The 25,278-nt window shown below is 32.8% G+C and overlaps 2 protein-coding genes and 1 pseudogene across 4 annotated transcripts; 1 reads left to right on the forward strand and 2 right to left on the reverse strand.

Annotated features, from left to right (window-relative positions):
* Positions 1 to 2,007: 2,007 nt before the first annotated feature.
* LOC118028307 (patatin-like protein 7) lies at positions 2,008 to 4,061 on the reverse strand (annotated as a pseudogene).
* Positions 4,062 to 14,341: 10,280 nt separating this feature from the next.
* On the forward strand, positions 14,342 to 18,927 carry LOC118028305 (chaperonin 60 subunit alpha 2, chloroplastic). 3 transcript variants are annotated; one of them, XM_035031854.2, is made up of 10 exons: positions 14,342 to 14,429; positions 14,545 to 14,719; positions 14,990 to 15,111; positions 15,212 to 15,419; positions 15,505 to 15,650; positions 15,997 to 16,303; positions 16,819 to 17,069; positions 17,346 to 17,546; positions 17,942 to 18,069; positions 18,129 to 18,927. In XM_035031854.2, exons 1-10 carry the CDS (start codon positions 14,370 to 14,372, stop codon positions 18,172 to 18,174), a joined length of 1,644 nt encoding a protein of 547 aa, XP_034887745.1. In that variant the 5' UTR covers positions 14,342 to 14,369; the 3' UTR covers positions 18,175 to 18,927. The 3 variants fall into 3 exon arrangements, with proteins under 3 accessions (XP_034887745.1, XP_034887744.1, XP_034887747.1); XM_035031853.2 differs by having other exon boundaries at positions 17,942 to 18,924; XM_035031856.2 differs by lacking the exon at positions 14,342 to 14,429 and having other exon boundaries at positions 14,701 to 14,719; positions 14,990 to 15,121; positions 17,942 to 18,923.
* A 1,431-nt stretch (positions 18,928 to 20,358) lies between these two features.
* LOC118028302 (uncharacterized) lies at positions 20,359 to 24,513 on the reverse strand. Its single transcript, XM_035031851.2, has 2 exons — positions 21,080 to 24,513; positions 20,359 to 20,959 (listed from the first exon to the last, which is right to left on the reverse strand). Exons 1-2 carry the CDS (start codon positions 24,504 to 24,506, stop codon positions 20,571 to 20,573), a joined length of 3,816 nt encoding a protein of 1,271 aa, XP_034887742.1. The 5' UTR covers positions 24,507 to 24,513; the 3' UTR covers positions 20,359 to 20,570.
* Positions 24,514 to 25,278: the final 765 nt, after the last annotated feature.

A 25,278-nucleotide genomic window follows, 5' to 3' on the forward strand; every position in this document is an offset into this window, starting at 1 on the left:
GCTCCGCAGTTAAAATTTTCGCAATTATTTTCGTGGATCAAATTTAAGTATTCCATAGTGATTATTGCATGGAGGGAAAAAGGAAATGAGGAAGTGCATGTTTTTGAATCATTACGGAAAAAATTATGTATCCTGTAAGATTTCCTGCGTGCTGTTGATAAACATTGCTGCATGTTCTGTAATGGTTTATCATGTTGAGATGGACTGCATGATGGATATGGATAGTGAATTAGATCTGCTCGCTGCTGAAACCAGCTCTATAAACATCCTGTTTTCCCCAGAGGTGGTGGATTATCTCACAAGATTCTTTGTGCCAAGAGTTTTAAGAACATTTATCAATCCTTGTTCAAAATATTCTGTTTGCTTTGGAGGTTTATAGAGCTTTCGGACTGTACAATGGCGTTGCTTATTTCTTATTCTTTAAAGTTCACGAACTCGATCACTTTGTCACGTCAGGCATTCGATCCTGCAATTTATTTTATCTTATTTTTCATTAATGTTTTTATCTGAGAGACTGGTTAGGCTTTGATCTACATGACGAGGACTGTTTTGTTTTTTCTTGGAAAATTCGTGGTATGATCCAGTAGTATGATCCAATCAAAGATCAAAGGATTTTTCCAAGTTGGATTTAACATTATGGATTTTTCCCCATGATTTATGTTTTTTGTTTCATGTCCGAGTAGTATGATCCAATCAAAGATCAAAGGTAGACAGGGCTATCTACATTAAGACGAGGAATTCATGAGAATTTTACTAAACTAAAAAGAGGACAAATCTAAACAGCTGGAAAACGAAAGAAGATATAGATGGTTACAAAGATCGGAGGGTGGCCATGGGATCTGAGAACATCATAGGAAATGATGTCTTGATAGAAATATCCTGTCTATGGTCCCAAAGCAGGTTGGTACGGTGGGTTCCTTCATTGATAGAAGCTACCGATCTTATGGACCACACCGGAAAGCTTGCTGGAGGCAGGTAAATCAAACAAAGCCATTTCACACTTTAATTTGAGCTATTTTTGCTTTTCAGTCTCTCAAAGCACAACCAGTTTTTTTATTTAACCATAAAGCTCCTCATATTCCATTATTTTAAGAATACGTAGAACACTTGTTAAGAATCATTCAAGAACCTTTTTGTATCAATTCTCTATTCTAATTAAATCCAATTATAGTGTTTAATTTGAATTTAATTGATAAATAAATTGAATTTACATTTTGAAAGATATAAAATTCAATTTATTTTATTTTTTATATTATCCTAGTTACTTTCATTTCATTCTTTCGAAGATCTCTCTAAAAAAATATATTAAAAAATGATAGAAAGTTATTTTGATGAAGCTAGTTTTAACATAAATATATCCTCTTTAATGTATAGGGTTTATTTGGAATTGTGATAGTAGTTGCGGTTCAAAATATTTTTTGCTTAAAAATAGATTAAAATAATATTTTTTTTATTTTTAAAAAATTATTTTTAATATCAGCATATTAAAATGATATAAAAAATATAAAAACAATAATTTTTTAGAAAAATTATTTTTCAAAATTTGAGGGAACGCGGTTTGCACATCGTTTTTAAAGACACTTGTAGTAAATAATAACGGTTAATTTCTAATTTATTTTTGTATAATTTTTAGATATTGAACTCCATTTAAAATCCAATTATTAACACTTAAAAGGATTTCAAACCTAAAATTCAAAGGTTCCAAGCATGTTGTCAATGATTTAAATCAATATTCACTTTCTTTATTATCGACATTTAAAAATATTACCATATAAAATAAGACTTACTCTATAATCTATATGTACCATTTTTTTTTATCAAAATAATTGAACTCTATTCTTTTTAGCATACATATCTTTTTATTAGTATTATTATTGTTGCTCTTCTTACTTTGAAAATGTGATAGAAAGGTGAAAAAATCACCATAGAAGAAGAACAAATGTGGGCCTCAGCAAAGAAAGCAGTCATAATTTTCTACTTAGCAAAATCTCAATATACTAACAAATGAAATCACACTAGGACTTACAAGATCATATAACAATTAAATCCAAGAACTGATTTAAATTCATCAAAAGGTACATAAAATTGGCAAGCTAACAACTCTAATCGCATTCATCCTTGTGATTTCGCAACAAAGAATCTCACAATTCCATAATATACACAAAACCCTCTAAACTATAGTATAAAATCTATACTTGCTAAAAAAAAAAGTTGCAATTGCACTCAGCAACTCAGCTAAGCTCAGTCTCGGATGTCTTCAATCATCACGAGGAGCAGAGAAAACATTTAATTTTTTTTTTCTCAAGCTAAAATCTAATTTAATTGGCCAACTAATTAATATGAAGATGATGTTGAAAGAGATGTGGCTGATGATGTTCTTGGCGAGGGTGAATTTTGCTTCAACACCACAGGTGGTAAAATGCTTGTTTTTCTCCTCTCTTGCTCCTTTATTAACTCTCCAGAAAATGTCTCCAATTTGTCGTAGTTTGTGCTCTCGACTATCTTCTTCCCTTCAAATAACACAGACTCCACATTTTTCTGTGTCAACATCTCTACTGTCATAGCCAATAAATCTGCCTTCTTGTTGGATTTCATTGATTTTTCCACAATTCCATGCCTTTTGGCTATAATGCCATTTGCCTGGAGAGAAAAAAAAAACAATATTTAATAATTTTACTACAATGCTATGTTTAACTATTTTATCGTTGATGTTGATATCTTGACCGAGTTTTACTAGAATGTACACCTTCAAATAAATTTATTAGATAAAAAATGCAGGAAAAATTAAATTCATTTTTAATTTTAGAGATTTGGTGTTGTTTTACTTTTAATAAATTGGTAGAATCTAATACCTGAATACGAACATAATTGCTGGCCCGACAGGGACCAAACGCCATGGAAACAGCTTGATCAACCTAATTAAAAGAGACAATCAATTAGCTTACCTACCCCGCAAAAAAAAAATCTAAAAAATAAATAAAAAGTAAAAAATAATTTAGTACCGTATCAGATGCTCCTTCTCCGGCAATCCTGACAAATCTTGCCGGTGTAGAACTCTGATTCTGAACACCGAAGTCTGACTCTCCATTTCCAAGTGACACCACCAAAAGATTCTCCACCCCATTACAGAGTGGAAACTCTTGCTTATTATTCAGCACATGAGTGATTGCTGCAGCTGTTGGATTATTCATTGCGATCCCACCATCAATAGCCACAATTTTAGTCCTCTTGTCGACCGATCGCATGTCCACGGCCCTCACCATTGTTGGATCAGCCGAGGTTGCGAGGCAGACATCGCTCATTTTAAAATCATAGCCATCCATTTCCAATGCATCAGCACGGGAAAAATAAGAATGGGGCATGTGTTGAAAGATCGTAACAAGTTATCAGAGCAGATTTGATGGTATCTTTCAAAGTTAGTTCTCCGAAAGTTTTTGCGAAAACTTTCTCGGCTTTTGCAGAACCCAATATTTTGCCGAAAAAACCTTGTGCTCTGTTCATCTTTTTGTTGATTCTCACAAGAAAATTCAGAGCTTCTTCAGCTGTAAACATAGGACGACCATTTTTGCCACGAGTAAAAAGCAAGGCAGCTAAAATACCTCCAGAACCAGAGCCAGCAACGACATCGAAGTAATCAGAAATAGAGGCATTAGGATTGCCTGATTTTCGACGAAGGCAGGACTCAAGATGTGTCAAGGACTTAGCAGCAAGAATGCCATCAGTGGCACCTCCTCCATCAATGGAGAGGATCCTGACCTTACCACCATTAAACTGTTTGGTGGGCTTAAGTTGTTCTTGAATTGAAACCTGGCGAGTGTCTTTGGAGAGCTTAGGATCATCATATCCACCAAAAAGAAACTTGTTTTCCAGGATGGAAAAGATTTCGTAAGTGAGTTTGTCTACATCAAAAGAAGAGTCATCAAGCATGGTAGATGTGTGTACTTCTGCCATTGGATTGAACTTCTTGATGGTCTTTTTGTTGGTTTTGGTGATGTTGAGGTTTGACTGATAAGCTTTTTGAAAGAGAAAAGAAGTGAAAATGGTGATGGAGGTGAAGAGGGTCATAAGGAGTGTTTATATAGTGAGGACTTGTACTGATGTAGCCATCGAGGAACCATCCTGTCTAGGCGATTAATCGGCACGTCGAGTACCTTGAGTTTTGTAAATTTATTTATTTATTTTTTTTGTATTTATTTTTAGATTCTTGATCTTAAATTTGTCCTTTTCTTTTGTTTATTTATTTTGATTTTGAATGGGGTAGATGGTTTTTGGAGTGGAGTGATTAAAAAAAGAAGAGAGAAATTAAATTGTATTTATTTTTAAATTGGAGTGGTGAATGTAGATTACTTTTCATTCTTTTAAAGGAGAAGAAAAGGCATTGTGGCATTCTTTTTGTGTGCATAAATAATAGTAAGACTAAAGGAGGATGCTAATTAATTTAATAAAATCTTGTTAGAACTTAGGAGTTGGTCAATTTTATCAATTGATAGTGATGGTTGAATTTTCTCAATGAACAATTTAATAAATATTTCTCCTATGATGTAATAATTTTTATCCTAGTTATTTTGAAAGATAATCTATCCTATTGTGACATATTATGAAGATAAAAGCAATTTGTATTATTAGAAATTGGATACTTTAACTCTTAAATTCTAGAATTTTTTTTGTTAAATGTATTTTTAAATTAATTCCACATAGTAGTGAAATTAAATTTAGTATGGTATGAGAATTCAATGGCTAAAAAGATTGATTGGCTAAAAGGATTATGTATATTGAAGTAAAATCAATCAATTATAGTTACAAATTGTAATGTAATGTTTAATTATTCAAAAAAAATTTTATTTATTTTTGATGTGATGTTTGATTTTATTTTATCCATAATTGTGATATTGTTTTACTTGTATCAATCCAAAATATATTTTATTGATTTATTTGCTCAATATACTTATGAAAATTTTAAAATCTTCATGATTTTAATATTTATATTAAAGATAATATTGTTTATCTTGACCATCTTAAAAAATAACCTTAATAGATCAAAGCTATTTAAGCCATTAACAACTAAAGAAAAGGATCTTAAGTGCAATGTTTAACTCTTTGTAATTCATAAAAAAATCTATGTCAAAGCTTTATTTAAATTTATAACTCCAAAAATAACAACATGAAGTTAATATTTCATAAATAAAAGGAATGTCACTAAAAACTTGATAAAAAGATGGTCTTCATATTATAATTATAATTAAGGACAACTAAAACAAGGCTACTTTTAATTAGAATTTAGAACACTTGATGAAACTTAGGTTAATAAGAAAGGGTAAATTTCAATTAATTTGCCTTCTTAAAGTTTATGTATTGTCTCAATTTCATCTAAGATATTTGATTTGATTTGTTTTATAAAAAAAATATATCTTTCAAAAAGATATGAAAAATATTACAATTACTAAAATATTCAATTATTTATTTATTTTTATTTTATCATTCTGTATGATACTTGATCCCCCCCCCCAATAACTGTGTCTAAATTTACTTGTATCAATCCAAAATTTATTGGTTTAATTCAAAGTGGAACTCCTCCAATCCCTAGATATTGGAATAACTCAAAATATATTTGCTGTTCCCCTTATGATCAATTTGCTATTTTTAAGTTTCAACAACTCAAAGGACTGCAAAAAAGCATCCATGGCCGTTTGTGAAGGTATTTGAGACTGTAGAGACTTTGCCTAACGTTCGTTGTTCCTGCATCCAAGTGCAAAACTGCGCTCTGATGATAATTGAAACAGAGTGATTGAAGGAAGAAAAAACAAGCAACGTCATGCCCGACTTGGAACAACAAATCCAACCACAAAGAACAGAATATGCAGTGGCCAGAAAATAAAAACACAGAGAAACACTTGCGAGCAGTGAGGTATGAGTGAGCAATGTGGTGGATTGCTGCTTGCTGAAAGGAAAGGAGAAGAACAATGGAAATTGTTTTGAATAAATCAGTATAATTTGATATTTGCATGTAGCTGATGAGAAAATCACTCACGAACGGAAGGCCCCACACAAATAGGGCTATCGCAGAAACGAAAGAGGCCCTGGCATGCGCAATGACAGTTCACAGAGCCTGAAACCAAAAAATGAAGGCAAAAACAGAAAATCATTGGCATATGAGCAAGCATGCTCCCATGCAACCCATTATGGAAATCAATATAATTCACTTTATTTTAGGAACGGGTTTATTTTGTTGAATATATATAAACCAAGGAATTTGTACGTAGTAAATTGTTCCAAGGATATATATTGGATTAAATAAATAAATGAGGCATTAAGATCAACAAAAGGCTTATGTTATGGTGATGGAATGCTTGATATTATTGTTTTTAAAGGTTAAGATGAGAGTCTCAAAGTCGATATCAAATATTGGATTATTTTTCCAAGAATAATGTTGACATTTCATATAAAGGGGGCAACATTGTAAGCTTGAAACTTAAAAAAAAGTGGGAGAGCATTTAACAAAAATGAGAGTGGAAATAGCAGTATCCGTATCCAGAACAAAAAACATCATTAATCATTATATTTATAAAAATTCACTAAAATCTATCAAATTATTAATAAATTTTTTTTTATAAAAGTATTATAATTTCGCCCCCCTAAAAAAAAAAAATTAAATCAAATTCAATATACCAAACAAAAAATAAAGAGATTTTTCTAACCTTAAAAGATATAGCTTAATAGGTCAGCCATTGATTAGTTTTGCTTTTCAGATATTAATAATTCGAGTCTTATAAATTTCAGAGTCACTGAATGCTTGCATAATCATTAACTTCAAGACCTATAAAATTAATTGAAATACATATAAACTCATACAAACATCCACATAAATCTATAAAAAATAAAAAAGATCTTTCTCTTGAATGACTTGATACCAACATAAAAGTTGTGTACCTGTGATAGTAAGCGAGAAAATCCGAGTAGGGCCTCAGAAGATGTGGTGGTTGTTTGTACCAAGGACTCGAAACCCTTTCTTCACTTCTCAAAAAATATTTCTTGAGAGGGACATCATTACAACCGACAATTGTTGCCAAATATCTTCTTATTTATGACTCTCTCTCTCTCTTTTATTACTTCTATTAGTACTTCATTTTGATTGTTAAAGGAATTTTCAAAATTAATGGTTTTGGTAATTCGAGCTTAATTCTTTCTTAATCCAGTCTTAAATAAGTTGCATACATGCTCGGATTTTATGTCAGCGACAATTATTGTTTGTAATCTCTTTTAGAAAACAAATTTGAAGTAGTAACGAGAAGAGTCAACTCATTCATAAGTTATAATTAATCTATTTATGTTTGAGTAAATTATATTTTAATTATTCTTGTACTTAATTCTATGATTTTGTAAGTTTGTTTTTTTCTTGTTTTGAAAATCACAAGTTAATCGTGTAATCAAAGTTGATTGTGCAATCTTTTTTAAATATCAAAATTTTTTCTTTCGTTTAATTATTGAAATCTAAATCAAATAAGATTAATCTAAAAAACATAATTAAAAAAGAGATTTAAAAATAACAGTAACTGAAAATAAAGAAAAGCTCAAAAAGAACAACTTTCTAACTTAATTTGAAGATGAAAACAATTCCATTTGGTTTTAAGGAGCTGATCCATTGAGGAAAAAAGATTTTATTTCCTCTTCGGTAGATTCACAGATGTGTTCATAAAAAGGTCAACTGCATACACTACTTTTTTCCTCTTCGGTAGTGAGAACAAGATATGCCATTAGTCACACTCCAACTGAGTGCCATAAATGTTGCTATCTTTTGTTTTTTCTTCAGATTTTTGCACATCTAGACATCACATATTTAAATAGCCATAGTTTCGATGTTATCAAATACAGTTGTCCGTGGCTCCGTACCGAATAGATTTTTTTACCTGTTTTTTTTTAAAAAAATTAATTTTTTTATTTTTTTTATATTTTTGAAAGTGCTTATATTAAAAATGATTTTAATAAAAAAATAATATTTTGATAAATTTCTAAGAAAAAAAAAACACTTTAAAAAACAACCGCTACCATATTCTTAAATATTTTTGACATTGATGGATTGCAAATTAGCTTTTATTGTTCAAACTTGAAAAAATAAATTTAAGAAAAATTATAAACTTAATATATTAAAATAATTTTTTATTTCTTGACATTAACATGTTAAAAGCATTAACATGCACTAAAAAAAATATTAATTTAATATTTTTCAAGTGAAATATATTTTTTAAAATGCACCAAAATACAAAAAAACTACTGCACCTTCGGACACTACACAGACATAGCCTAAAAGAAGATTCACAGAGGAAAGTTCAAGCACACGTGATGATGAAGCTAAAGAAGGCAGTCAGTGAGTCCATTTGTTTTTGAATTTGAATTCAATTCTTTGTTTTCCTCTTTAAGATGAATTCGAAGTGTGATAGCGGTTACTTTTCAAATATTTTCGTGCCGAAAAGCATGCAATAATATTTTTTTATTTTTAAAAAATTATTTTTGACTCAGCACATCAAAACGATCCAAAAAGTACAAACCGCACTCAATTTTAACAAAAAAAAATATTTTGAATTTTGGTGAAAAGCCGGTTTGGCCGCAATGCCAAACAGGCACGAAGCTAAAGAAGGCAGTCAGTGAGTCCATTTGTTTTTGAATTTGAATTCAATTCTTTGTTTTCCTCTTTAATTTGTTCAGAAATCCGTGAAGGCTGATAACAACTTTGCAAGTAAAAGAATGAAAGTGTGACTGAAAGTTTTCCATATCCCTTTAGAAGCATGAGTTTTTTGAGGTCCCCGGCCGGCCCTGAGAAGCATGCATGACCTTTTGTCGTCGTCCAAAATTTATGTTAGAACAATGCAGGTCACTTTTGTATAATCCAGTAGTAATCGAGTAGAGAAGACGTAAAGTTACATGTTAAAATGTGACTGTAGCTATCAACTAACTTAGAATGTTGAATGCCTTTTTCTTAAAATTTTCTAGCTGTTTTCCTAAAGCAAATTGGCTGTTTTTTACTCCACTTATCATGATTGAGGGAATACTTTTCCCTTCACTTGACTTCCACCACTCTCGTGCATGATTACAAATCACTAATCATTTTAGATAGAAGAGGTTCTATTTAAGTGTAGATTAGTTGACCATGAGGAGATGATCCTATCATCTTTGTTGGGATTGAACGAGAAGTTAAAGAGATTAATTATGTATCTTTATAGAAAATTTTGTTAATTTCCTTTTAAGTATAGATGTTTTATAGGGTTCTGTCTTGATGACGAGATTGAGGAGCTGTTGAAAAAAATTTAGCGAGACTGACTGACTGTTCACTAATTATTGATGTGGAGATTTTATCATCTTTATTGGTATTCAAACATCAAGGATAAAGATGTTGTTTTCTTGTTTTCAAATGTCCTCTTGCTATAGAAGTTTTAGGTATTACTTCCATGGGATGGAGGAGCTCTCAAAAAAATTTTAATGTGATTACAAGATTTGAGACTGATTTTTCATGATTTTAAGTTATGTTAGATTAAAGGTAAGTTTATTGCATGATTTAATATAAAATAAGTTTTGATATGTGTATCTAGTTTAAAAAACCAATCGGAGATGATGATGATATTACTTTTAGATTTTAGAATCATGATAAAGTTTTGAATTAAATCGAGTTTGATAAACCTATGTATTTATCTCAAAATTCTATTATATCGATATATCACTCCTTTAATAAGAAATCATAACCTGATAACTAGCCATTTCAATTTTATTATAATTTTTTTCAAATCAAAATTAATAAGAAAAAAAAACCTGCTGAAAGCTCGAAGGAACATATTGAGTGATTGCAACAAAGATATTTGTTTCTTTGTATGACTAATTTGTCAAACGATGATGTTAGAAATCACTAAAGCCCTCATGCTAACAAACACTACAAAAACATTATTATTGATCATAAGCTAAGAGATAATGGAAGCAATTAAGTCAAACTTAAAATAAACAATCAACCCTCTCAACCTCCTGTAATCTAAAATTATGCAGTGGTTGCACTCTCATTCTCCAGTGATGTGAAATAGTGTCAAATCCTTACTTTATAATTGAAGCCCACAATTCATGGCTAGCTAGCTGGTCCTCCCATGGCGATCAAATCATCCCTTGTTCATTTTCATTTTCATTTTCAATTATATATCCTCTCGCACGAGCTTCTCTCCTTTTGGGTCCCAAAATTATATATTCTCTTGTCAACAAGATTACAGCAAGTCGCCGATTTTAGAAGCAAAACAAAACTCTCACTTTCCTTGCCATTTCCTCGTAGATCACCGACGCCAATGTTCATGTTCCAAGATTTAACAGCCCCCAAAAAATATTGCTCAGACGAATCATCAGCTGATATTTGTCGCCAGAGAGTGTTGGGCAAAGTAGGGACACCGCTAAATTAAGTGGCCGGTGAAGAAAGGAAGGTTAACAGAACATATTAGAATCATTATTATATTAAACTCCTCTTGCTCAGCAGGTCGACCTCGAAGAATCCCGTGCACCTTTTTTTTTTCCTTCTAAAATGCACATCAATCAATATCAGCTCAAGATTCATTTAAAAAAATTATTTTTTTAAAAAAATAATATTATTTTATTTTCTTAACAATAAAAAATCAATTCAGCCCTTAATAATTTAGAGCTTGTTTAGTAGTGTGGTTGTAGTTACTTTTTAATTAACAAAATGCATGCTAATGATGTTTTTTTATTTTTAAAAAATTATTTTTGACCAGTGATTCAGGCCGTACTCTTGAAACACAGAATTTTAGTCGTGATTTTTTATATTGGTTAATATCAGATCATTTTCGGACCACTATTATTAAAAAATGTACAAGGAAACTTGGAAGAGAGACATTGCTAGTGCTGTGGGGGTCAATAAAACAACAAGCTCATAGTTTATGATGATTAATGTTAATGACGTGTTTGATTATTTATTAATCGTGATTTACGGTTTGACATTCTCTTGGTGTTTTTTCACCATCCGACAACAGAATGGTTTTATAATTATGTGTTTAGGGTTTTAATCATTAAGTTAGTTAAATATTATGTTTGTGTGTTGTGTTTTTAAACGGAGCATGGTATGATTTTAATAGTTGAAACTTGAAATTGGTTTGGTAGATGTGTCACTTTCGGATAAAGGAGAATAATCTCAAAGCTAAGTTTCTATTTGTTAATTAATTTGGAGTGTGTCCCACCAACATAATTACTGCAATTTCTTCCCTCTCTCTTAGAACACGTAATCACAAGACTGATGTCTCAAATAAGATATTGGGTACAAATTTTTGCTCTTTAGAAGTTAAATTTATTTCTAATCAGGTTTTAATATTTGTGTTAATTATATCTAATTTAATGCACTTAAGAGAAATTTTTTTTTTATATAGGATTTAAATTAGATAATCAAGTTTATGACTAACCATCCTATGAATATATTTGTATTTGATATTATGGTGTATAATGTGTTTTTTTTTTAAAAAAATATTTCACTTGAAAATAATTTTTTTTTTTATACACTAGGATATTAAAATCATCAAAATATACTAAAAATATAGATTTAATAATTTTTCAAATAAAGCATATTTTTAAAATACACTTAAAAAACAAAAGTTACCATACTTTCTAATACTCCATTTATTTTTTTTTTTTTTTTTTTTTTTAACGTTTTTATAAAGGATTTTGATTCGAATAATTACTACACAAAACTAAGCTTGCTTGCATCTAAACTGTACAAATTCGATTGGGTTTTCAATCATGCTTGCTTGATTGAAATGTTTTCACATGATATTTTCTTAAGTTTGAATCCAAATTAATTAATAAAACTCAACAAGTAATTAAAGAAGATAATCTCATCTGAATCAGTATTTATTTATGTTGATCTACACGACATGCCTTTTCTCCAACCACTATAATTCTTTTAAGAAAAAGAATTAGAGCATGTCCACATTGTATGTATGGTGGTTTAGGGCTAACACATAGAAATTGTTTTGTTAATGTATAAAGAAGAGAGCAACACGTGTGGAAAATGCACAGAAAATCAGAAGGAAACTACAAAGATAAGAATGGTGCTTTAGACAAGGTCAACATGGAGCTGAGAGGCCAACCGTGGAGGACCAACACCCGAACACGGTGTAATATACTAGTATGTATGGTTTGAGGCTTCTAGCCGACCGTGCTACAAGATGATCTGTGATGATTGTATTTGCCATCTGATTCTTCCGTTTGGTGCATAGAATTTGTACATTCTTGCATTAATTTATAGCTTATGTAATTATATTTGCTGGGTTTGTACACATTATGTACATGCTCAAGACGGAAAAAAAAAAAACAAACAAACTATTAGTGAACAGGAACACATGAGCCACTAACGTTTGAGTACCAAATAAACATAGTTAATAATGCTATTTTTTTTAATATATATAAAATATCTATCCGTTTTTAGATTTAATTATTAATAGAATGAACCTAATTTCATAATATATTATTAATCGATAAACTAATTCCAAATAAACACATATTTATTAAATTCAAAAATCAATGGAGAGCGAGTTAATATATTAAACTTGTTAACTTAACTTGGCTTAAAAAAAATTTTTTAAAAAAAAAACAATATTATCTTAAAGTTTTTACTTTTTTTAAAAAAAATTAACAGGTTTTTTACGGTTTATGTTAAATTTGTTTTTTCTTATAAAATCTAGACTAGGTTATGGGCTGAAGAACATGCTATTGCAAAGTCTGAAAGAAGCAAAGGGTTCCGTTTTGGAGGCCTGGTTTTGAAAATGGCTAAGCTCCTCGGCCTAAGATTTCCTTTTTTTCTAAAGTGGGCCTTCCCTGTCTTGGCTTTACCCTTGTGAAACTCCAAGTGGGCCTAAGGAATACTAAAAATTCATGAAATTTCAAAATTAATGTAAATAGCTTTTAATTGCATCGATTGTTTTAAATTAAATCTAAAAATAGATTTTTTTTTTATGAATACATCTAAATTCTAATGGATGGATTTCTTAAAATTAAATCCAGAAAGTAGTTTATCTTGGATTTTAAAACTAGTTGGAAAATATTATAACAGGAAAGAATAAAAAAATGAATTCAGCTAAAAAAATTGATTATATATAACATGAAATTAAGCTAAAAACAAGAAACTCGAGCTCAAGTTTTTTTTTGGATATATTATTATTTGAAAAACTAATTTGGAATAAATATAATATTTATGTAAACATTTAAGAGCTTGAACTTATTAAATTTCATTCAAAGAAGTTAACTTATTTTTTTAAAAGGATATAGATGTGATTTTGAAAATATTTTTGAAATACAAAAATAAATAGATTGTACTTTTTCTTGTGTAAGAGCAAGCTTTAACTTAAAAATTCTAAAACTTCCTCTCGAATAGAATCCCAAAAAATCACTCACTATAAGAATTGTGAGTGCCAGTAAAATTTCATGACACTCCAACATGCTTTTAATTCCGATTGAAAATTAAAAATAAAAAAAGTTTTTATCGTGAGTTTTAAAGTTATATTTGTTAGTGGGCTATATAGTAATTTTATTTAAAATCCTTGATTTGTTTTAAATTTATTTTAAAATAGAGTTTTTATTTGAATAATCTAAATATATGTTTTTATGATAAAAATATATTCAGATTTCAAGAGCATAAATCTGTTCACATCAAACTAAATTAGCATCTTAAAATTAAAATAACAAAAAGATTTAAGTATTGAATTAAATTCAAAATTTTTTTTCAAATGATTTTATAAAATTTTTTTTATAAAAAAATGTTATTCTATTGCTATCGATTATTATATCTTTTAAAATTAGATTCAAAGTTACTTTTCGAGTCTATTTTGTTATTTTTCTATTATTTCTTTGAATTTATTATTTTTATTTTTAATTTTGTATTAATTTCCTTAATGTTTTGTACTATAGATTATTTTCTCTATAATATTATTTTCTAAAAATATTATTAATCTCTTGAGAACACAACTACCATGTACTTAAATTTTAAAAAATAAAATTACAAATTTGAATTCACATGTGCTATCCTTTATATTCATTAAAATTTATGTGTTTTTTATATTATTGCTGTAGTATTAACTTCCACATGCATGAATACATCTATTTGAATATTGACGGGTTTCTTAACATTAATTTCAGAAAGCATTTTGTATTGGCTTTTAAAATTTGTTAGAAAATTTTATAACACGAAAGAAAAAACGTTAGATATATATAAACGACTAGTAGTCTGAAGGGTCGCCGTGACATGTCTCCTAAATCCACGTGTCCGAACAGAGCCGGTCGGCCCGATGCGCTCTAAAGCCCCTCTAAATTCTCAAAGCGTGCCCAATCAATAAACGAGCAGAAAAATGTCCTTCTCCTTCTCTATCTCCGAACCGCTTGCCTTTCCTCAACAACCCCTATTCTCTGTAAGTATCTCGCTCTCACCATCTATCTCTATGTCTGTATTTGTGTCTGTGTTCGTGGACATGTGTTTGTCTGAGTGTTTTGATTTTGATGCGTAAACATGGAATATTGTTGCAGAGTCTAGGTGGGAACAAAAGGGCAAGTGGGATATGGAGAAACCATCAAGTAGTGAATAAGTTAGTGGTAAGAGCAGGTCCAAAGAAGATATCTTTTGGTAAAGATTGTAGAGAAGCCTTGCAGGCAGGAATTGATAAGCTTGCTGATGCTGTTTCTCTCACTTTAGGACCTAAAGGTAAACTGAGTTCTGCTTCTTTTCCATGTTTTGTATGGATATTTTTCTTTGTTTTTTAAATTTTGGTTCTTCAAGCTTAAGTTTTACAAGACGACACATTTGTAATTGTTGTTGTTCAAATAATAAAACTACTACTTAAATAATTCCTTGTGCAACCATAAGAGGGACTAATTCTGAGAGAAAAAGATCATTTTTGTTTTATTGTATAGTAAATTGTCGGTCTTTATTGATGGTGACGGTGTTGAGTCAGTAAGATGTGAAACTATGCAGGGCGTAATGTTGTTCTTTCGGATTCAAAGACGCTAAAAGTAGTAAATGATGGTGTTACAATAGCTCGTGCTATAGAGCTTCCGGATTCAATGGAGAATATTGGAGCAATTTTAATCCAAGAGGTCATTCATGGTTGCTACATTATCCTCTCCTTAATATCTTGTTGATGTGTTATTTGATGTTGATCGATGATAAATGTGATATTGAAGTGACTTATTGCAGGTTGCTAGTAAAATGAATGATATGGCTGGAGATGGCACTACTACTGCTATTATTTTGGCTCGTGAAATGATCAAAACAGGGATGTTGGCAGTCACTTTTGGGGCTAACCCTGTTTTTGTAAAGAAAGGAATGGATATGGCTGTCAAAGAGTTGGTCAAAGTGTTGAAGAAGAATAGTTTTCCTGTAAAAGGGAAGGATGATATAAAAGGTCTCCATGTCATCTTTATTTAAACTTTGTTTAAAACCATCATTTTGACTTGGAAATTACAATCTAGAATTTCTTCTCCTTGCAGCGGTCGCTTCAATTTCTGCTGGAAATGATGAATTTGTTGGGAACTTAATTGCTGAAACTATAGAGAAGATTGGCTCTGATGGAGTAATCTCTCTTGAATCATCTTCAACCTCTGATACATTTGTGATAATAGAAGAAGGAATGAAGGTGATTAAGCTGATTCTAGTTCTCAATATGGTTTGAAAAATCTTGTCAGATAAATCACTGGAAAATTGGCATTACATCAAAGTTTATGTTAGAAGTTTATGATTCTATGTTATCATTAGTCATAGTCTGAATGGTTAAACCATTCATTATCTGTAAATATTTAGGTTGGTTGACCTTCTGCTCTTCGCACTTTCTAGGTTAACTATCTTGTTTTTTCAGTAACAGGGTAGCAATGCTTGTGTAAACACCCTGCCTCCTATGAGTGGATAAATTGTTCAACTTTTTCTCTGTTGATGAAGTATGTATTTTTTCATTGCCAGTTAAGTTTGGTGTTCTTTCTCTGCAGTTTGACAAGGGTTATATGTCACCCCAATTCATCACAAACCAGGAAAAATCTTTGGTGGAGTTTGACAAGGCCAAAGTCCTTGTAACGGATCAGAAGATTGCAAATGTCCAAGAAATAGTTCCTGTGTTGGAGAAGACTACCCAACTCAGTGTCCCATTGTTAATCATTGCTGAGGATATCTCAAAGCCGGTTTTGGAAACACTAGTGGTGAACAAAATGAAAGGTTTGCTCAATGTTGCTGTTGTCAAATGCCCTGGATTTGGAGATCGAAAGAAAGCATTGTTGCAAGACATTGCTCTTATGACAGGTGAACTTGCATCTTTCTTTCCAACTTAAATTGGTTATTCTAAGTTGTGTTATATTGAAATATATTGACATATCAGTTAATGAATTATTTATCTTCCTCGTGAGTTGGGTTCGTGTTACACATGCGAGCCTTCCTATGTGTGCACTGGATGTTCTTCTATGTTTGTGTATGACCCTTGCAGGTGCATAAACTTTTGAGTATATCATGTTAATTAAGATATCCTTTGATAATTACCTAGGTCTCAATTATAAGAATTGTTACTCTTCTCAATTATAAGAACTATTACTCTCTTTCATGCACTAGAAACAATAAATGTTTTACTTGGATGCTTTGTTAAGATTGTAAAATCCTTTGATGATTACCAAGGCCTCAATTAAAAAATTATAACTACTTTTTATGCACTACAAATAATAAATTCTTTACTTGGATGCTTGCGCAAGATTGTATTCTGTTCTCATAAGGAAGGTCATTGCATCTGATATGCTGCGTAATTCATGCCATACCAAAACCATCAGGTGCTGATTTTCTCTCTGGTGATTTTGGGCTGACACTCGGAAGTGTAACCTCGGATCAACTTGGCATTGCACGAAAAGTTACCATAACAAGTAATTCAACAACCATAGTTGCTGACTCAGCTACCAAAGCTGAAATTCAGGCAAGAATTCTGCAGATAAAAAAGGACCTTGCTGAAACAGATAATGCTGCCCTTTCAAGAAAGCTCTCAGAGAGAATTGCTAAATTATCTGGTGGTGTGGCTGTAATCAAGGTTTGTGATCAAGCTCTCAGAAAGAACTGCTAAACTTGTATACAATATATTTTGGAAAAATAGATGGGCATCTTGACAAATCTGGCTATAAGTGTGAAGAATTACTGCCAAGGACATAGGCTCCTTGAGTGGCATTAGTTCAGTAGCAGGGATGAATTTTCTGCCCTGTTTTCCTTAAGAAATACAAAGACAAACGACAGGACTCTAATATTTTGTTTGGTGGTGTTTTATTTTAAAGTTATCTTTAGATTTAACTTGTTTAGCATGCAAATTTAGGTAGGAGCACACACGGAGACAGAACTTGTAGATAGGAAACTCAGAATTGAAGATGCAAAGAATGCTACATTTGCTGCCATGGATGAAGGGATAGTACCTGGTGGTGGTGCAGCATATGTACATCTCTCAGAGCAGATCTCCTCAATAAAAAATTCCATGAAAGATGAAAATGAGAAGATTGGTGCTGATATTGTTGCAAAGGTCTGTTCTCAGTTCCTTTCTTTTTTCAAAAGTTATTTTCTTCACACTTTCACCTCACTAGGATTTGATCTAAGGTGATTTTCTTTTCTTTTGTGAGATGTGCCTTTTATGCTCATTTCTTTATTTGGATTGGTGAATGTTGCGTCTCAAATAGAAATAAGCAGCGTTTGTGAATGAGTTACCATGCAGCGTTTGTGCTAAAGCAGATTATTGCACAAGACTTGTAAAACGGACCAAGGTTCCTTTCATAATTAGTGATAAAGTTGGACATCCCTGTGAAATGGTTATAAATGCAGGGCGTAGCATGGAGAAACCCTACAAGTAGTGGTTTCTAAATGACTATAAAGGGAAATTTCTTCTCCCATGTAGTAACACATACCAATGATGCATTACAGGCACTTCTCGCACCCGCAAAAACAATTGCAACTAATGCAGGGGTTGATGGAGCAGTTGTGGTGGAGAATATTCGATCTTGTGACTGGAGAACTGGTTACAATGCAATGACTGGTAGATATGAAGATCTTCTCAATGCAGGGGTGGTAGATCCTTGTAGAGTTTCTCGGTGTGCACTTCAAAGTGCTGTCTCAATTGCTGGGATAGTTCTAACAACTCAAGCTGTGCTGGTTGAAAAAATAAAGAAGCCCAAGCCCGCTGTCCCTTATGTTCCTGGAATTACACCTTGAGAAAAATGGAAAAGAGCTGTTAAAACTGTAGAAAGAAGCTGAAGAAATTTTATTGCTCTGATGGCTCACATCAACAGTTTTGAGTTGGCTGGTCAGAATGAAACTTGAAGGTGAAGCAAGTCTCTTCAACAAGCCTTTACAACTTCTGGGATCACCAGGTGGATCATGCTTGAGACCACAAAAGCATCAAATGCCATAACGAAAGACTTTGCATTTGTCTGGAAATGCTTGGTTCTCCCTGCTGATACATACTATTGCCCTAAATTTTGTGTTTGGTCTCTGTTATATTTGATTTCCTGGGTGGTTTCCTGTCAAGAAACTCACCACTATTCCAGTAACTCAGCAAGTAGCCATATAGGAAGAGTAATCCCCATATCCAGATGCCCTCTTTAAAACCTTCAACTGAAGTTGGTCACTGACACAATTGAAGCAGAGAATCACCTATATTTTATCAATTATATTTTCCCTTGACTGCTATATGATTCATCTGTCAATTTTATTTGAACGAGGTTTTGGTCTATTGCCATCTTTAATTGATTTTTGTTTGCTATTGGATGATTGCCTTGTAGTGTTATAAAACACGTTCTGCTTTGAGAAGCAGCCTGCTCCATCTTTTGTGAGTTTTCAAATGTTTGATTTTTCAACATATTTTCCTTTTGTTTTGAATTAGAAGCGCACACGTACATCCTCTATCATTTTCATGGAAATGGACTTCGCCTCGGTGCTCGAAAACTAAATGAAATGTTTCAGTTTGGGCATGTGCTTATGTGGCTGCGTTGAAGTGCAGGAGTAAATCTCATGTAGATTATTATCAATGATGTCAAGAGTACAGAGAACAGATTTCCCTTCTCAATCCCTCCTCTAAATATGAAAATCATTTTCTTCTTCTTGCTTATTTTCTCTTCTTTCTCGATATCCATGTCATGACCATCCCCCTTTTTCCTCTTTTTATGTTTAATTTGCTCTCTGCTGTCTGCTTCATTGTTGTCTCTCCTCAGGCGTACCCAATGCACCTTCTAATATTAGCTCTTCTATTTGACACACTTCCCATCTTTCTTACTTTCATTTCTTTTCTCATCTTCCTCTTCCTCTGCCTCCTTTTCCTCATTTCGTTTAACTATTTGAAAGTTACCCTTCCAATCAGTCTTTGCTTGAAAAATCAGCTGCGCATTGAATCCACTAATTTTAAGTGGAAATTAGAGGCTGCAACCCTGTCCACTTCCTGGGAATCTCCACAACACCATTGATTGCTCATGTTAATTGCTTGAAATATGTAAAGTGTATGGCTAACCCGATAATAAAAGTTTTGTAAGGAACTGAAGCAGGCTACCATAAGGCAAGATCTATTAGATTTTTTGAAACCTAGAGGGAAAGATACAGAAACGCTCTGTTTTTGTTTGATAAACATAGACTTTTTCTGGCTGTAGGTTTGGTCTTCTCTCAATTCAGGAAATCCCACTTATAATTCAGCATAATCGCATGAACCCTTGAAAACTGTTGAAAATTACAAAATGTTTTGATGCCAAGGCCCGTTGGCCTTCCAGGTACAAAATTAGCCTGAACCTTGAGAGAAAATTATGTCTACAATTCTACAACAGAGTGTTTGAACAGAAGCAACATTCCTTATCACAGGGCTGGGAAGTACACCACGGATAGTTTTGAATTTTTAATACGAGGTTTTTTAGATTCAAATCCTGGAAAAGGTCGAGGGGGTAGAGATTTGAGATTAGAGGATGGCCATCTCCTATTATATGGATTAAATCTCATTGAACATCTAGCATATTTATTATACAACCAAGTTAGCCTGAAAAATATTAAGATAAAAGTGTGGAAAATATTTGTTTTTATTAAAATTATGTGTGGGTACATCGTAAATTGTTTACAAAATAATACTTGAAGACTTGAATCTTCATGAGTAAGAGATTTGGTGATTTGCAAGAACATGTAGGTGAAGACCTGATATGTTCATGAGTATTACTTATTTGCAAAATAAATATGGAATTTCAACATGACAAATGACGTTATTTGATTTTCCAGGACGGGTTTGGTTTGATTGTGGAAATTTTGTTCATCAATATTGTACGGTCTTTGTGTTGGCATTTGGATTGTTTATTACTCTCCAAAACAAATATGTAGTAGGAAGGCAATTGATGCAAATGAAGGCAATAAATTACATGACTCTTTGGACGGAATATCTAACACAGACAATAACACCTCTTGAAGGGAGGGGGACGCTATTGCTACCTGAGCCACGGGTTTATTGGCGATGACTTGATTATTGAATATTACATTTTGGCAAACAAGTTGTTTTTCACAACACGCCCAAGTATACCATAAAAATTCAGCCAATAACATTTTTGTGAACCAGTATATCTTCCAATTCCATCGTGGAGAATAGCTTTGGCAATGGAGGCCAACGAGTTGTAAGCTCTGTAGAAACTTGTCGCATTGTTGGCCGATAGTGGGGATCGGTCTGCAAGCAAGCAAACGCCAGTTTTGCAACATGTGCCACACCGTCCGCAAGCTCGTTTTCAGGAGGTGGGAGGCGCTGGTCTAAGACATCCTTCAAGAGTGTATTGTGACCGATTGGTGATGATGAGGAGGTGGAGGCAGAAAACATCAGAGATGAGATGAAATCGCCAGGATGCTTTCCCATCATTACTTCCAATGTTAATACTCCAAAGCTATACACATCACACTTCTCATCCACTTTCATTGTGTATGCCAACTCTGCAAAAGAGGCTGGTCATGCTATGTTTTGCCAAAATAATTTACTGCACCTATTTTGTTTTCAAGTGATTTTGTAAACTAACCTAATGTAGAAGGTGATATTGAAACTTAACTACATACCTGGAGCTGTGTACCCAAAGGTGCCAGCAAATGATGTCCAATTGGATGAGTCAGGCATTAAGAGCCTGGCTGTGCCGAAGTCAGAGACACGAGTCTCATATTCTGAATCCAAAAGAACATTGTGGCTGGAAATGTCTCTATGAATAATCGGAGGGGAGCAGTCATGGTGCATGTAGGATAAAGCATTGGCTACGCCTTTGATAAGATTCATCCTTTTATCCCAATCCATCTTTCCTGCTTGTTCCTCGTCGTTCAGTACCTTTCTTAAACTTCCCCTTTCCACAAATTCATATACCAAAAATGAATGTTTGGCATGCGAGCAGAAACCATACAGCTTCACAATGTTCCGATGCCGTATACCCATTAAGACATCAATCTCGATTCTAAAAGCTTTCAAGCTGGTCATCTCAACTTCTGGAGTTCGGTGAATTTTCTTCACAGCTAGGGCTAGTCCTGATGGAAGCACAGCTTTGTAAACAACTCCATACCCTCCTGCACCAATGCAATATTTCGAGTCGAATTCCTCAGTAGCCTTAATAATGTCCGCGTACTGCAGTTCCCGATCAGGGCACCATCTCGCTGAAACATCCGCTTTACAATGCAATATTTGTTGTGCTTCCACTAACCTTTTCTTTCTTGTGCTTTGGCAGAAGATAAAAAAACCTACAATCAAGACCAACAAACTACCCAACAGAGAAAATACAGTCAAAATGACAGCTTTGGGCACAGTTTTGTTTTTCATGAGAGCAGCACAAGCCTCCAAACCAGTAGCATCGCCACACAGGTTGGTGTTGTTGCGAATTGCTTCAAATGGTGCCTCGCGAAAGGCTTTGATGTCAGGAATGGGACCCTCTAACTTGTTGTAGGATACATCCACTTTAGTGAGGCCTTGCAGTCTACCAAAACTGGCTGGAATGAGACCAGACAGCATATTATGGGAGAGGTTCAGAAACTCTAGCCGCTGCAGCTGTCCAAGCTCCGGTGCTATACCTCCCATCAGGGAATTCCAACTGAGATCAAGACTTTCAAGAGACTGTAAAGACCCCATCTCAGCAGGAATACTCCCTACCAATCTATTCTTGCTGATATTCAAGAATATCAGTTTTGAGCACTTGCCAAGCTGTTTAAGAATTGTTCCTCTAAAATTGTTCGCGGCCAGGCCAAGCCTTTGGAGATCAGATAGCGATGCGACATCGAAAGGAATATCACCTGAAAGTCTGTTATCGCTGAGTGCAAGTTCAATCAACTTCAAATTTCCCAATTCTTCGGGAATTCTCCCAACTAGTTGATTTGACGACAGGTCAAGAGCTTGTAGATGAGTTGCCTTTCCAAGAGCTGCTGGTATTTCTCCAGAAATCTTGTTTCCAGAAATCTTGAAGGTTGTCAGATTGTTAAACTGCTCCCATTTCAATGAAAGTTCACCATGCAATTCATTATCACTCAAATCCATGTAGTACAAATGAGGATGTGTGCCAAAAGCTTCAGATATGTTTCCACTAAGTTGGTTTCTCTCAAGTCTGAGTCTCAACAAGCTGCTGCAATTTCTCAAGCTTTTTGGGATAGGTCCCATGAAATAATTTTCACGTGCAGAAAAATGTGAAAGTAATCCACCAAGGCACACATCTTGTGGTAGATTACCAGACAATCTATTATAATATATTTGTAACGAATACAAATGTGTAAGGTTGTTCATTTCTGGAGGAATGGGACCAAAAAGATTGTTATTTCCAAGGTAAAGTTTAGATAAACTTCTTAAATTGCCTAGAGATGCTGGTATTGCACCAGTTAGATTATTAAATGACAAATCTAAAATAATCAGGTATCCTAAGTTTCCTAAAGATGATGGTGTTGCACCAGTTAGATGATTATATGACAAATCTAAATAAGTTAGGTTTCCTAAGTTTCCTAAAGATACTGGTATTGCACCAGTTAAATGATTAGATGACAAATCTAAAATATCCAGGTATCCTAAGTTTCCTAAAGATGTTGGTGTTGCACCAGTTAAATGATTATATGACAAATCTAAATAAGTCAGGTTTCCTAAGTTTCCTAAAGATACTGGTATTGCACCAGTTAAATGATTAGATGACAAATCTAAAGTATCTAGATATCCTAAGTTTCCTAAAGATGCTGGTGTTGCACCAGTTAGATGATTATATGACAAATCTAAATAAGTCAGGTTTCCTAAGTTTTCTAAAGATACTGGTATTGCACCAGTTAAATGATTAGATGACAAATCTAAAGTATCTAGGTATCCTAAGTTTCCTAAAGATGCTGGTGTTGCACCAGTTAGATGATTATATGACAAATCTAAATAAGTCAGGTTTCCTAAGTTTCCTAAAGATACTGGTATTGCACCAGTTAAATGATTAGATGACAAATCTAAAGTATCCAGGTATCCTAAGTTTCCTAAAGATGCTGGTGTTGCACCAGTTAGATGATTATATGACAAATCTAAATAAGTCAGGTTTCCTAAGTTTCCTAAAGATACTGGTATTGCACCAGTTAAATGATTAGATGACAAATCTAAAGTATCCAGGTATCCTAAGTTTCCTAAAGATGCTGGTGTTGCACCAGTTAGATGATTATATGACAAATCTAAATATGTCAGGTTTTCTAGGTATCCTAAAAATTCTGGTATTGTACCAGTTAGATTATTAAATAACAAATCTAAATAAATTAGGTTTTCTAAATTTCCTAAAGATGTTGGTATTGCACCAGTTAGATGATTAGATGATAAATTTAAATAAGTCAGGTTTTTCAAGTTTCTTAAAGATCCTAAAGATGTTGGTATTGCACCAGTTAGATGATTAGATGACAAATCTAAATAAGTTAGGTTTTCTAAGTTTTCTAAAAATATTGGTATTGTACCAGTTAAATTATTAGATGATAAATCTAAACTGGTAAGAGATCTCATGTTTCCTATGGACGTAGGAAGAGCACCACTAAGGTTGTTATTTGACAAATCAAGAGATCCCAATTTTCCAACCTCTGGTGGTATGTTGCCAGAAATGCTATTTAAAGACAAGTCAAGTTTGATAAGGTTACCTATATGTGAGGGAATGGACCCATAGAGCAAGTTGTTCCGAAGGATAAGCTCAACCAAGTTTGGAAAGGAAGAGAATCTGAGACTAATAAGCGTACCTCTCAAACTAGAATTGGACAGACTTATGTTGATGACACTACCAGACTTGTCGCAACTGATTCCGAACCAGTTGCAAGGGCTGTCTCCAGCCCATGAAGACAGGAGAGATCGGCTTTGGTTGTCAAGACTGACTTTCCATTCTAGAAGAGCTTCTGCTTCCTTCCTTCCATTTGCTACTTCAGCTCCAGTAGCCGAGTAAGCAAAAGAAGTAAAGAAGGAAGCATAAGCAAGTAAGTAAAAAAACAACGAAGATATGGATAAGAGCAAGATTTGGGAAGCCATGGCCTTGGTAGTTTAATTTCTTATAAAGGATGTATAGAATGAAGCCGAAGCATACGTATATATATGGGAAATAAATGATGGATTTTGTTTGATTATAAATTCATGAGTAAGATTGAAAGAAAGGTGCAGGACAGGGTAAGATTAGTGATCAGAACATTCAATCTTGACCGGAAATGAAGTCTTCATTATAAATGCATGATTTAAGAATTTAAATTCAATATATACTGAGAAAATAAATACAGTATTTTAAAGATAATATAAATAAATATAGTTATAATAAATATTACAATATTTTAAAAATATGAAAAATATAATTAAATTATTAAATAATTTATTATATATGAATTGTTGATAATTAAATTTTGTTTTTTCCACCTGCTTGCAAGAAGAATTTGATTAGCCAGGACTAGTTTCTTTCAAATTTGATCCTCAATCTCTGATTTTTTTTTTTGTTTTGGATATTTTTTGTTAATTTGATTTTTTTTTTAATTTTACCCCTTAATTAAAAAATTTAGGTTGCCATGTTATTTTTTTTCAAATTAGATCCTTATTCTTTTAATTGTTATTTTTTTTTATCATTTTGTATAATTGAATTTTTTTTATTTATTTCATCAGTTGACATTTCACTTATTAGAATCTGGTCTTAATGATGTTTCCCAAAGCTTTTAGACCTGACCTAGGAGTCGATCGGGGACAAGTACCGAGTCACAAGTCAGGTGGGTTAACCTAAGTTAACCCAAGTCAACCAAATATTTTTATTTTATATAAAAAA

Source organism: Populus alba, chromosome 15 (genome assembly GCF_005239225.2).
Source record: "Populus alba chromosome 15, ASM523922v2, whole genome shotgun sequence".
Taxonomy (NCBI): domain Eukaryota; kingdom Viridiplantae; phylum Streptophyta; class Magnoliopsida; order Malpighiales; family Salicaceae; genus Populus; species Populus alba.

Excerpts from the sequence above, each read along its gene's own strand:
- LOC118028302 (XM_035031851.2), bottom strand. The coding sequence starts at position 24,506 with ATGGCTTCCCAAATCTTGCTCTTATCCATATCTTCGTTGTTTTTTTAC. Across the intron at positions 20,960-21,079 it reads CTTTGGGTACACAGCTCCAG|AGTTGGCATACACAATGAAA; the intron begins GTATGTAGTTAA and ends CCTCTTTTGCAG.
- LOC118028305 (XM_035031853.2), top strand. The coding sequence starts at position 14,370 with ATGTCCTTCTCCTTCTCTATCTCCGAACCGCTTGCCTTTCCTCAACAA. Across the intron at positions 15,112-15,211 it reads GAGCAATTTTAATCCAAGAG|GTTGCTAGTAAAATGAATGA; the intron begins GTCATTCATGGT and ends GACTTATTGCAG. Across the intron at positions 16,304-16,818 it reads AGACATTGCTCTTATGACAG|GTGCTGATTTTCTCTCTGGT; the intron begins GTGAACTTGCAT and ends CAAAACCATCAG.